This window comes from Arachis hypogaea, chromosome 11 (assembly GCF_003086295.3).
Source record: "Arachis hypogaea cultivar Tifrunner chromosome 11, arahy.Tifrunner.gnm2.J5K5, whole genome shotgun sequence".
NCBI lineage: Eukaryota > Viridiplantae > Streptophyta > Magnoliopsida > Fabales > Fabaceae > Arachis > Arachis hypogaea.
Window position 1 is genome coordinate 16,735,265 of NC_092046.1, and position 14,105 is coordinate 16,749,369.

General features: G+C 31.2%; 1 protein-coding gene across 1 annotated transcript; it reads right to left on the minus strand.

Moving 5' to 3' along the window:
- Positions 1 to 4,523: 4,523 nt before the first annotated feature.
- On the minus strand, positions 4,524 to 11,386 carry LOC112720417 (salicylic acid-binding protein 2). The gene is made up of 3 exons (XM_025771360.3): positions 10,732 to 11,386; positions 7,007 to 7,132; positions 4,524 to 5,095 (listed from the first exon to the last, which is right to left on the minus strand). Exons 1-3 carry the CDS (start codon positions 11,113 to 11,115, stop codon positions 4,814 to 4,816), a joined length of 792 nt encoding a protein of 263 aa, XP_025627145.1. The 5' UTR covers positions 11,116 to 11,386; the 3' UTR covers positions 4,524 to 4,813.
- Positions 11,387 to 14,105: the final 2,719 nt, after the last annotated feature.

A 14,105-nucleotide genomic window follows, 5' to 3' on the forward strand; every position in this document is an offset into this window, starting at 1 on the left:
AGAAGGCGGTCCAGATAATCCAAGAGTTGTGCCTCAGGGTGCAAAACCTCAAAGGCCGAGTCACACCCAAAGAACGGTACCACCCGGAGCATACAAGCCAAGCGACCTCCAGGACCTAATCTCATCGCGATACCAGGAACACCAGGCCCCCTGAGCAACAACACTGCAAACAGCACGATCGCAGCGTTTCCCTAGACCCGAAACACCGACGCGGAAAAGACGACCGACGGCACCATCGGGAGGCCAAACGAGCAGGAAACATGCACGTGATAATGGAAGCCATCCCATTCACAGAAAAATCCTTGAGAGCCAAACTCCTGAAGGACTTCAACAAGCCCATTGACATGAAATAGGACAGGACCAACGATCCCCGGGAACACCTAACGGCCTTCGAGGCCAGGATGAACCTGGAAGGAGCCGCCAACATGATCCAGTGTAAGGCCTTCTCAATAACCTTAGCTGGCCCTGCGATCAAATGGTTCAACGCCCTCCCCAACGGATCCATAACTGGCTTCACAATATCTCACGGAAGTTCATGGCCCAATTCACCACCAGAATCACCAAAGCTAAACACCCCATCAGCTTATTAGGGGTCACACAGAAACAAGACGAATCCACACAAAAATACCTGGACCGCTTCAACGATGAATGCCTAACGATTGATGGACTCACGGATTCCGTCGCAAGCCTCTATTTAACCAACGGGCTCATGAACGAAGACTTCCGCAAACACCTCACCACCAAGCCAGTATGGACCATGCACGAGATCCAAAACGTCGCCAGAGACTACATAAACGACGAGGAGGTCAGCCAGGTCGTCGCCACCAATAAACGGCAACACGGCAACACCCCACACGGCAACCTGATTCCCCGCCATAATCCGATGCCCAGAGAAAGTCAAAGAGACCAACCCAAACAAACCAACACAAACCGACCACCCAGGATCGGGAAATTCTCGAACTACACCCCCTGACAGCCTCGATTACCGAGATATACCACCAGATAGCGGATCGGGGTATTATCCCGAAAGCCCGACAACTCAGAGAAAGAACGGGCAGCAACAAGACCCTTTACTGCAACTACCACCGAGGTTACGGGTACAGGACACAAGACTGTTTCGACCTTAAAGACGCCCTCAAACAAGCTATAAGAGACGGCAAACCCCCAGAGTTCGCCAAAATCATCAGAGAACCAAAACGCGCGGAAAAAGACAGGTCGCCTGAGAGGAAAGGACGCAACCTGAGAACACAAAAATAACCTCCCAGGGAAAGTCCAGAAGACGACCCGGCCATAGTAGTAAATGTCATCACGGGCAAGGATGTGTCAAGCAAGTCAAGATCAACACTAAAAAATGACCTCAAAGTCTTGGCCGTCAGAGATCAAGCCCCAGCTACCACAGCCGACAAAACGATAACTTTCTTGCCCGAGGATTGCAGCACAGCACCTCGGCCGAAGACGCACCTTTTGTCATCTCGGCGAGAATCGGAACAGGACTAGTTCGGAGAATACTGGTGGACACCGGCGCAGACTCCAACATCCTCTTCCGAGGTGCCTTCGACAAGCTCCGGCTCCGCAACTAAAATCTCCAAACACACCGCAACGGTGTCACGGGACTCGGAGACAACTTCCTCAAGCTAGACGGTTCCATCATTCTTCCCCTTACCATAGGGACGGGAAGCCAGAGGAAGACAATCCTGTCCGAGTTCGTGGTCCTCAAGAACTCCATCGCTTATAACGTCATCCTCAGAAGGAAAACAATCAACGACCTCTCCGCCGTCATCTTTACCAAATACCTTCTAATGAAGTTCACGGAAGAAGATGGCTCCGTCGGAACCATCCACGGAGACCGGGAAACCACGGTAGAATACGACAACATCAGCCTAGCCCTACGCAAGAGATCCCGAGACGCAGCAAGAATCTTCCTTTCCGATCTCGATGCACACCAAAATCCACGCAGAACCATGGGAGGAAACGACAAAGAAGCAAAGTAGGGCCTTGCAGACAAGGTCAGGAGTATAGCACACCTACGTGAGCTAGTCTTAAAATAGAGAATAAGCCTAAGGTACAATGGCAGCACGGTACGACGAGACTTCGGACCAGGAGACCTTGTCTTATGACAAACAACATCGGTCTACCCACTCCCAATAAAACGGATATCCAAATAATAAAACGGATATCCAAATAAGTAAACGGCTACCCGGGAATCGATCACCCCGAAGCCAATAAAATGGATATCCAAATAACAAAACGGGTATCCAAATAACAAAAATAGCGGCTCGGGGATCGATCACTCCGAGGCCAACAAAATAGATATCCAAATAAGTAAACGGCTACCCGGGAATCGATCACCCCGAGGCCAACAAAAGGGATATCCAAATAATAAAACGGATATCCAAATAAGTAAACGGCTACCCGGGAATCGATCACCCTGAGGTCAACAAAACGGATATCCAAATAATAAACCGGATATCCAAATAAGTAAATGGCTACCCTGGAATCGATCACCCCGAAGCCAATAAAACGGATATCCAAATAATAAAACGGATATCCAAATAAGCAAACGGCTACCCGGGAATCGATCACCCCGAAGCCAATAAAACGGATATCCAAATAATAAAACAGATATCCAAATAAGTAAACGGCTACCCGGAAATCGATCACCCCGAAGCCAATAAAACGGATATCCAAATAATAAAACGGATATCCAAATAAGTAAACGGCTACCCGGGAATCGATCACCCGAGGCCAATAAAACGGATATCCAAATAACAAAACGGATATCCAAATAACAAAAATAGTGACTCGTGAATCGATCACCCGCAAAGCCAACAAAACGGGAATCCAAATAAGCTAAATAAACAAAGTCTTGAAATCGGCCCACCAAGAGGCCTAAAATAAGTTCACAATAACGGCCCAAAAAAGGCCACACAAAACAAGCATGAGCTGACGGTCTTCCAACTCGCGGAAAGCCATACTGACCAACATCCTACCAATTGGTGCATGATGACGTCACGCCTTTTTCAGGCCCCTCACAGTCTCCCGAACTACAGAGAATCGGACTCTCCAATGACTTAGCATTGAGACCAAGAAAGCATACTCTCATGCTCCGGAGGCAACTGTTCCAGACCCGATCTCCGGGCCCTTCTTCGGAACGGTCATCAAACCCGGCATGTGATGAGACGCCCAAACAACGCGCTCCTGGCCTGACCATGAAATGGCTAGGAACTCCCCAAATCCTCGACCTCGATTGGAAAAACCAAACAACGATCTCCTTGCCAAACCACAATGGCGAGGAAAATGTTTCTCCAGCGATGAGACCGAGCATCCTCACTCTCTCGCTCCGGGGGCAACTGTTACGGATCCGGCCCACGGATCCTACACCCAGAACGGTCTCCGAACCCGGTTACCAGGGTCCGACCCCCTTCGCCCTTCCAGAAGGCCCGGAACCAGCCCACTAGAGCTCCTAACCAACTTTCGAATTCAAACGTCTCCCTTATCTTAGCCAAATAAGATAAGATAAGATGTTCACCATCACCTATAAATAGAGGACCCAGGTCCCTCCAGGTATTCATTCATTCCTCACACCTTCTACCTCTTAGATCCATTCTGACTTGAGCGTCGGAGTGTCTTTGCAGGTACCACCCCCCATTGCTCCAGGCAAGTGATCCGGCATCTGCCTCAACCCGCAAGTTCTCGATCCATCTCTCAACCCGTACCAGAGACATCTTGTACAATTATTAATCAGTTTAATAAAAATGTCCAATAATATTATAAGACACATCTAAACGTCTTTAAAAAAAAATATTTGTAGTGTCTATGTAGTAAAAACTATGTTGGTCTCATGACTCCAATGATGTAGGCAATGACTGAGCTTCAAAAGAATATTTGGGGGTTAATATATAGGACAAAAAATATTAAATAATATGTTGTATCTTTAATTAGAAAGTAAATATTTTGACTATAAAAAATGATCAAACCAACCACATATTAAAATTATTTTGGTGGTCTTTATTTAATCTTTTAAGGAGAGATCAACGTTCTTCAACTGTTACGGAAGAGCCTAATGCTACCAAAGAATTCGTGATTTCTTTGATTTCAGAGACATGATCTGAAGCTGATAACTATGCTTCTTGATGATCTTGATGACACTATATTTAGTAAATTGAGAAAAGCAATCTTAAATTTTGTTCCGAATTTCATGATTGAATGAGCTTCCTACCATCTTGTTTTTAAAGCCTATATCAATTGATGTCAAAAGCCATGATTGTAGATTAAAATCATCCTGCAACCATTGTTTATAACAAGTAGATTCCATGTCATTCTTTTGATTTTCTAGAGTAGCAAAACGTGGAGGAACACAATCTCTATAGAGGTGTTCTTCCAAATCTTTAAAAATATCAACCTTTAATTACCACATAATCACCTCTAATTAAAAATATTTTTTAGTTAGTCTGTGTTAAACCACCGAACAAATTTTGGGAAGGAATTAATTAAAATAACATAAGATGAGAAGACACCACATCTAACTCAAAATCTTAAAATAGTAATTTAATGGATTTCTCATATTATAAATTTATCACTCTTCCTTACTTTATTCAATATGGGACTAATTTTATACACCTCACACTTACAACATTAACCGTCTAAGAGATCAATATTGATACCATCACATGATACTTTACCAATAAACCATGTAATATCCTATTTTGGACACTTCACTATAATACCGTATAGCAATGTCCTAAAAATAAAACAGCAAGGAAAAAAGTTTTCAACACAAAATCTTAACAACCAAATTGAAAATTCTCTCAAATTATTTGTATTTAGCAGCAATCTGTTGGAGACAATCACTAAGTTCTTTGGGCTTGCAAAGCATAACCATATGATCTGCGCCGTTGATCTCCATGACGTCATTAATCCTAGCGTTTTGGATCATCCATCGCTGATATTCCAATGGAATCGCAAGGTCCTCAGTGCAAACAACAAAAGCATGAGGAACAGATCCATATCCCTCTTTAGAGAAGTTCTTTTCTTGTGATAAGTCTTCTATGAATAGGGACGATGGCCTTATCATACACTTTATCAATTCAAGATCCTGCAAAAATCCAATTATTATTAGGTGTTAGTTTGCTATGATGCTTAACAATTAATGATTAAATATAAAAAATATTAAACATAAATATTTAATTTAAAAATATAAAAAATAATAACTTTTAAATACTTAAAATTTATTATAAAAATAAGTTAGTAAAAATTAAATATCAAATAAAAATTGGCCTTACTATTATTACGATTTTGAAGTTTAGAATATTTCTAATATTTAATTTTAGTTCAATTTTATTTTGGCTTTTATAAAATATCACATAAATATTTATAGGATTATATATCATAAAAATTTATTTAAAATTTAATATAAAATCTGTCATTTTTTTTTACCGAAGATAGAGACTCGAATTCGCAATTTCTTGAGTGAATATAGAAAGACCATGTTATTTGAATTATAATTTTTTGGCTAAAATTTGTCATTTCAATACTTGATCTTAATTCAATTTAAATTTTATGTAGTTTTGGATTATTTGATGTAATGAATTGTATAATGACAATATTTGATTAGTCTTTTTTTAGAGTGATACCGTCTTTTTTTTTATTAATATCAATTTTATTTCAAATATTATATTTAATATAAATTTTAATTTTTAATCTGTAAATGTAAAAAATGATATCAAAGAATAATCTATTGGGATTGCTCTTGTAAAGGAGGAAATCTAGTCATTTGTCGACATTCGAGATATTATTGGTAAATCGAGACAAACTCATAAAAGGGTGGTTGTAATAAAGCAAGCAAGAGAGATCACAATTCCCTTTTATAGTTTTACTTTTATACCATAATGCGGTAAATAATGCCGTATAAACTTTTGTTTTTAGGTGTTGTTTGGACATTTATACAATTATTGCACTTACACACATATTTTATGGAAAAAACCAATATTGTTACGTATAAATAAAAATTAACTACTAAATCAATCATTTATAAAAAGTATATTATAAAATATATATTAAAAATAAATTAAATAACATATATATTTATACATAAATATATAATAATTAATTTAATAAATAAATTTTTAGTTTGTAAATAATATTTTTTAAGAGAAAATAATGTGATATAAAATATATGTAAAAATAATTTTTTATATATATATATATATATAGAAAGAAAAAGATATTAGATGATTATCAAAATTTATTATTTTTAATCATTAATTTTAATTTTTTAAGCTAGTAATTATTTAACAACGTATTTTATCCTATACTTTTAAATATTAATGTCTAACTAATAATAAAAAATAATAAATGTTGATGATCCTATAACATTCTTGATAGATATATATTTTTTTTGGTTTCCCACGGTATCCCCCAACCCGGCAGGTCAAGGACTAATCCGTCGCGGTACTGAGCTCCATTTAAGGGTTTGCCGCTGGCCAATGGGTTGCTGCATGCACAAGGCGGGATTCGAACCCCCGACACTTGTATATAAAAGAACTTAAACTTATAACATTTGTTCGTCTTTTTGATATCTAAATGTTTATACCTAATGATAATTAATGTTTGCTTGATTATCCCTAAATTAGTGTGGCTCAATATTTCCACTCAAATTTTCCTATTTCCAAATCCACTCATATTTCCACTAATTATCGCTGAATTAGTTTAGGTTAAACAAACTTGCATTTAAGTATATACAACTAATAAATATCTCAAAACAAAATTGTTTATCCAGCAATGATATTTAATCAATTTTAATTAATTTTTTGAATTTATAATACTATGTATAGGATTTATATCATATATATAATATCTATAATTTATAATATTAAATATTTTATTTATTATAAAATTATTATAGTTACCCGTATAAATGCATGGTTAAAGATAAGATACTTTAATGACAAAAAATATATAAAATTTGGAGCGCACTAATAATTTTTTGTTGATTGGTGACATTTACCTCAGTGGAGGAGTGTTGGTAGACCTTGCTGGATAAGAAGTTGGGCCCAAACAACATTGACGTTTTATTTCCACACTCTGAGAATGCCGTGTCCAACCATTCAGACGGTGGTGTCCCCTCACAATACTGTTTGGAACAGAATTATTTTCAACGTGATCTGTACTTTAAAATAGATGTATAGGACCAGAAATTATATATATAAAAATAAAATATTATTTTGGTGAATGCTACAGTATTTAAGAGGTGGTGTTTATTTTTCTAAAAATATTAAAAATTAATATTTAATTTAAAAAAATATAAAAATAAATAATTTAAAAAAATTAAAACTTATTATAAAAAATAAATTAAACAAAAGTTAAGCAACAATTCATAAATACCATAAAATTAACCTATTATTTTAGTCTTTCTACTAAATTTTAATTTTGTCTTTAATTTGTTTAAGAAAAAGTATTCTAAATATATTATTTTATTTTAGTTTAAATTAAAATAATTTTTCTAAAAAATTTTTTATTATAATTTTCTTCTAAGTAATTATAATAATTTGAAAATAAAAAAATAATAAACAATATAAAAATATTTTTATAAAAATAATTTTAATTTTAATTAAAAAGTAAAATAAAATAAAATAAAATATTTAAAATAAAAATAAAATATTTAAACATTAAGAATAAAATTAAAATTCAATCCCATGACTAAGAATTAAAACATTACTTAAACAAAAATTGTATAGGACAAAATTGTGAAGAAATGTGCGTAAAATCAAATCATCACGTGTAAATTGTAATCTATATGATGTGATGCTTATACAGCCAAATAAGTTCGTAGTTTTCTTTTGATATTATTTAAGGTCTTTATTATAATTAAATCTACAATTAAATGTACAACCACAATAATGTTATGTAAACAATTTTTTAAATACAATTAATATATAACAGAGTATTAAGAGCTTTTTATAGTTAGTGTTAGTGACCAAACAATATATCGCTATAAGGTAAATATGGAAACCTTTTAAACATTAATTACATAATAATTATAAAAAAAATATTCATCCAACATTATTGTAAAAATTAAGGATCATGTTATATTAAGGTGGATACTATTAAAAAGATTTTATAATTATTTTTATGTGAAGATATTTTTTTTATTATTAGATGATAAATTATAAAATTTAATTTTAATGTTATAAAAATATTATTTTTTTTAAAGTGTGATTAAACAAATAAATTATACTTTTAACACAAAATTTTTTATAATTTTAACATTTTTATTTAAATAGATGCCTTACATTAAATGTCCAAATTGCCATGACAACCTTCCAAAATGGCTATATGATATATTTAACAACAAATAGAATTTGGTATTTAAAATTGAAATCATTTTAAAAATTTAAATATAAAAGTAAGACAACTAATAGAGATTACAAAAAAAAAAAAAAAAACACTGCACAATCAGATTCTGACATAATTTTACTGAAAAATGATAATATCACTCTTAAATTGATAATAATATTTTTTTCAATTATATTTTTCTTATCTTTTTTAAAATTATCCTCAATTCTTATTTGTTATATTAATATTTTTTAATTTTTTGTCATATTTATAAAGATTGTGGATAACTTTAAAAAAAATAAAAATATAATTAAAAAAAGTTGCGTTTAGTAGTATGCCTTGATACATGATAGTTCTATAGTTTCAGCTATCATGAATGATTTTGGTTCTTAAGAATTAGTTTTATTTTTCTGTTTCATTTTTTTTTATTCATAAAAAAATAAAGAAAAAAAGACAAATAGATCCTGATATTTTGTTTCGCGAACATTTTTGTCCTTAACCATTAGAAAATACTTTTAAGTCCCTGACCTTCACAAAACTCAGACGGATCAGTCCCTCGGTCAACGGAAAATGCTTGTCACGTGTACGCGACATACGCGTACGCGTCGCCAGTGGCGGAGCTTAGTTCAGACAAGGGGACCATGGCCCCCAAACTTTTTATAAAAAATTTAGTAGTACTTTTTCAAAAGATAAAAAATAGTTCAATTGACTTAAATACTTTACTATGACTTAAAGTATCTAATAAGTTCAATAAACAACACTCTCTCTATCTTTAAATTCAAATATAAAAAATTAGATATTTTTTATTTATTTAATTTAATATTATTTTATATTTTATTATTTTAATTTAATTTTTTATATGATAAAAAATAATAAAATATTCAATAAGTATTAATATTATTGTATTTGTATAAATTGATAAAAAAATTTAATAAATATTATAAATTTTAATATTTATCCTTCTAACTTCTTCTTTACATATTTTACAGGATATATATTCAAATTTTTATATAAAATAATAATAAAAAATCAAAGAATTGATACAACTTTTAAGAGGAATGCTAATATTTAAGAAGGAGAACATATAACTTTTATAATATCAACACTTGTAGATAGTTCTTCTACTTTAATGAATCACGAAGAAAGTGATATAACCTTCAAAAGTTCAAAAAGTTACATCTGAACCCAAACCAAAGAGATGAGATTAGACGAGCTTATCTTAAATGGGGTCCATATAAAAAATATTTTAACAATTATTTTCTATCTGCCCCCCAAAATTTTGTTTCAAGTTCCGCCATTGCGCGTCGCCATGAATTTAACAATACCTCATTTTTTTCATGAATTCTCCAATTTGTATGTTTTTTTTTCATTTCTTTCAAGTCATTCTTACTTTCAAAACTTTAAATCACTCAAACAAACATATTAAGGCATCGAATGATAGAAAAGTAAATTAAATTTAGCAATTTAGGGTGTGTTTAGCTTAGCGTTTGAACTTTGAAGCATCAAACGTAGGTTTAGTTTTCTTTGTTTATATATATTTTTTACTTATTATTTTTTTGTATAGAATAATAATAGTAAAATTATAGCATACTAAAAAAGAATATTAAAAGTATTAAAAATATCTATATAAAAATATCATAAAAACTTTTGAATTTATTTCTATCATTGTCAAGATAAATATTTTTAGTACTCTCTTTTATAATTGTAATTTTCGTGTACTATATTTTAGTGTAATTTTTTTATAATATAAATTATGATCTCATTAAAAAAGATAAATTAAATAAAAAATTAATCATAGATAATAATATAATCATAAACGTTGAATTCTAAAATAATATTAAGAATAAGATTATTGAGAGTACTGCAATAAGAGTACTATGTAAAAGAATACTAAATTAACATTTTGACATATGCAAGGCTATGATGATGCAAAAAATAAAAAATAAAATAAAAAAAAACCTACAAAAAATGTTACTAACAGTTTCATCATTGTAACTTTCTTTAATGATGTAGAGGCTGTATCATTCTTATTTTTTTACTATTCGATATCTTGATATGTTTGTTTGAATGATTTAAAGTTTTGAAGGCAAGAATGACTTGAAAGTAATGAAAAAAAAACATGCAAAGTGGAGAATTCATAAAGAAATGAGGTATTGTTAAATTCATGGCGACACGTACGCATGACCTACGCGTACACGTGAGAGGGAAGTTTTCCACACGACGCGTACGCGTGACAAGCATTTTTCATTGACCGAGCAATTGATCCGTCCGAGTTTTGTGAAGGTCAGAGACTTAAAATTATTTTTTAATGGTGATGAAAATATCTGCGAGATAAAAGGTTAGGGACCTATTTGTCCTTTTCTAAAAAATAAAGGTTAAAAGAAGTTTTACTTGTACCTTTTCCAAGACATAGGATGGTTTGTGTTGAGTGTCCGGCACAAAAGCTGTCAAGAAAACACCAACTGCGACCTTCGTGGGGAATTTTTCCATGGCAAGGGCAATATTGAGCCCTCCAAGACTATGTCCCACAAGAACCACCTTTTCATTTGGGGGAAGTGACTCCAAAACTTCCAACAAAGGCTCAGAGTACTGAGAAAAAGTATCAACATCTTCGATCTTCTTCAAGTTGGTTCCAGAGGCAGCAAGGTCAAGAACTGTGACCTTGTGGCCTGAAGATTCTAGAAGTGGCTTGATCTTGTACCAACACCAAGCACCATGGCAAGCCCCATGTACCAAAATAAAGTGCTTTATATAATCTGTGTAATTTGTGGTACCACCCATGTTTTGTGTTTGATGATTTGTTGATAATGTTATTCCAAATTGGTTGCAAACAAAATATATATAGAGAAGAGAGGCTAGCTGGTTTTCTTGACTTGGAGTTTAGGTGGTTGAGTTGGTTTTGGATAATAATTCACTTTCACATACATCCAAATTAGACAAGCGCAATTGGGAACAAGTTTGATTTAATGGGGTACATCATTTTGGTAGAGTAATTAATAAGTCTTGAATTGGACACAAATTAATTTTAATATTGTATATGAGAAAAGGTGAAGTGCTTATACGTTGGAGAAAGAGTGTGTATTTCATATTTTATAGAAGAAGTAAGAAATTGCTTGTCACTAGAAATTGGACGTCTGACTTACACATTGATTGGTTCAAAGGAATATGAGGAGAAAGAAAACAAAAAAAAATTGGATGAAAAATTAAATTTTTTATTGTATGAATATCCATAGAAAATTAAGAGAAAAAGAAAAAAGTGATCTGGAATCCATTTAAAACGTTTCTCTTCGACCGTGGGCTGAAAACTAATGGGAAAGGAGCTAATAAGAATAAAATTACAGATTTATCCTTTGTTTAACAAAGAAATAAAAATTTCCCATTTCATTCTCTTTCAAAAATCAAAAACAGTGTCTAGCCAATAATAGAGAAGGATATTTTAAAAAAAATATTAATTATTAATAAAGATAATATATTAAAATCTTGTTAACTTTTAACTTGGATGATTTTTTTGTTGAAAAAATTACTTAAATGTATTAATGTTATTTTATTCTAGTATAATTTTTTTTCATTCAAACAAAATTTTTTTTTCTATTTTTTTATTTATTTTCTCTTTATTTAAATAATACATAAAAAAATTCACTTTTTTTCTATTTTTTTTCTTTCATTTTCTTTTCACTCATCTTCCATTTTATATCTAAACAATATATTAGGGTGTCCACAAATTTCACCTTTCGATAGGTGTTTATTAATTTTTTATTCTTTTAAATCAGAAGTTTCATCTTTTGATTTGTGATTATCATTTTTCTTAAATTAAAAATATTACCTTCTGATTTGTGTTTTTTTTTTTTAATTAAAAATCTCATCTTTGATTTGTATTTTTTATTCTTTTAAATCAGAAATCTTATTTTTCATGTTTTCTCAAAAAATAAAAAAATTACCACATTAAAATTGATAGAAATTATTTTCTATATTAGTTTTGGTTTTGGTGATGTACAACTGAGTGACCTTGGCTCGTGTTAAACATGCGGGTGGTAGATTAATTTTCTCGCAGTTGATGAGAAATTGACACTGGCAACACACAAAGTGTGAGAAGGCAGAAGGTGACCCATGTCCCAGACCAGCTTGAGTTTTTATTTCTAAAAAGAGAAGAATTATTGCGTTGTAAAAATTTTTTCTTTAGAGAACGTTGTCTTAAGAGAATACAGATAGAGATTGTTTTTTTATTGAGTTCAAAATTTAAATACTTCAATCTTCATTTTCAATCCTCTTTGTTATGTTTCTGAATCAACAACACCTAAAGCACTCTATCTATGAACCTTGGTACTTCTGCTGCTTCACATTTTGTTCTTTTTCTGAATACCTTTTGGCGAATTGAGTATTGGTGTTGAATTGGGAGTGGATCTTGAGTTGAGTATAGGGCAAACGGTTTAAAAATGGGTTGGTGGAAGTAACTGTGATTCTGATGAAATTTCTAAGGACCTAATTACTCTTGAACTCAAGAAGCTTCTGCTTGATAAAAGAGACAGCAGGATCACATTTGATGACTTCCGTTATCACTCTAACTTTTTTATTTAAAAAAAAAATTTCTGGCTCAATGCGAGATGAGTTTTTAAAATTGATTTTTTTTAACATTACTTTTCACTATATGTGAGATACTTTTATAAAAATATTTAAAAAAATTGAATAAATTGACAAATAAATTCTTGAGGATTTACATTCTATATAAATTAGTCTTAAAAAAAATACTAATAAAATTTTTTAAGATAACAGTTGAGAACACACTATCTTTAAATTAGTCCTTATAATTAAAATAAAAAATTTAAATTTAAATTTATTTGTTCATATTTATTATTTTAAAAAATTTTATTGATAATTTTTTTATAAATTAATTTATTCAAAATATAAATTCTCAATAATTTATTTATTATTTTTTTTAAAAAAAATTTTATTACTCACAGCGAGAAGCACTGACGCACCACCCGATAGTCAGGTGCTCAACACCACTCATTCTCATCTTCAAGAATAACACACAAAAAAATTCCACATCCAAAATTTTTACCTTAAAATCGAACCTTCAATTTTTTTTTTTTTCAAAACATTATCTATATTTTGATAGAAAAATAAAAAAGTAATATACTTAAAAGTATCACCTTCTAATTAATCCCATATTCAAATTTTTTTCCTGAATTGGATACCAACTGTATTTTCTTTCTAACACGTGTGTTATTAGTAAGATTTGTTAAGAATATTATTATTAAAAATTATTTAAAATAAAATTTAAATTTTTTTAAACAAAAATATTTTATTTATATTAAAAATTAGTTACTAAATAAATTATAATATATTTATATATTTACATATATTAATTTATATTTTTTAACTAAATAATAAAGTATTAGAATATTTAAATATTTTTTAATAATTTTTTGTGACAAATCTTTTTTAATAATTAAATAAATAAATTTATTTATATTATTATAATAAATTTTTTATGAAATAAATACATACTTTTTTATAAAGTGATTATTTAATAACGTATTTTAATATTTAATTGATCAATGAATAGAATAAATTAAAAACATTAAAATACAAGGATATAGATGAGCTTTTCTTTTGTTTTTTATAAACTGGTTAGCATGAGCGATGTCACTCAACCCATCTCAGTTGGCCCCCCAGCACTGTTTAGAAACGAAAATATCAAGGACTTTTTTTACCTAAATAAATAAACTAAAACGTGAAAACTAAAAAGTTATCCAGTAATCTAGATTATT

What these genes read in the sequence shown, in the direction of transcription:
- LOC112720417 (XM_025771360.3), bottom strand. Translation starts at nt 11,115, where the DNA reads ATGGGTGGTACCACAAATTACACAGATTATATAAAGCACTTTATTTTG. An exon ending in CATCCTATGTCTTGGAAAAG is followed by an intron (nt 7,133 to 10,731) that starts GTACAAGTAAAA and finishes TGTTCCAAACAG; the next exon opens with TATTGTGAGGGGACACCACC. An exon ending in ACCAACACTCCTCCACTGAG is followed by an intron (nt 5,096 to 7,006) that starts GTAAATGTCACC and finishes GGATTTTTGCAG; the next exon opens with GATCTTGAATTGATAAAGTG.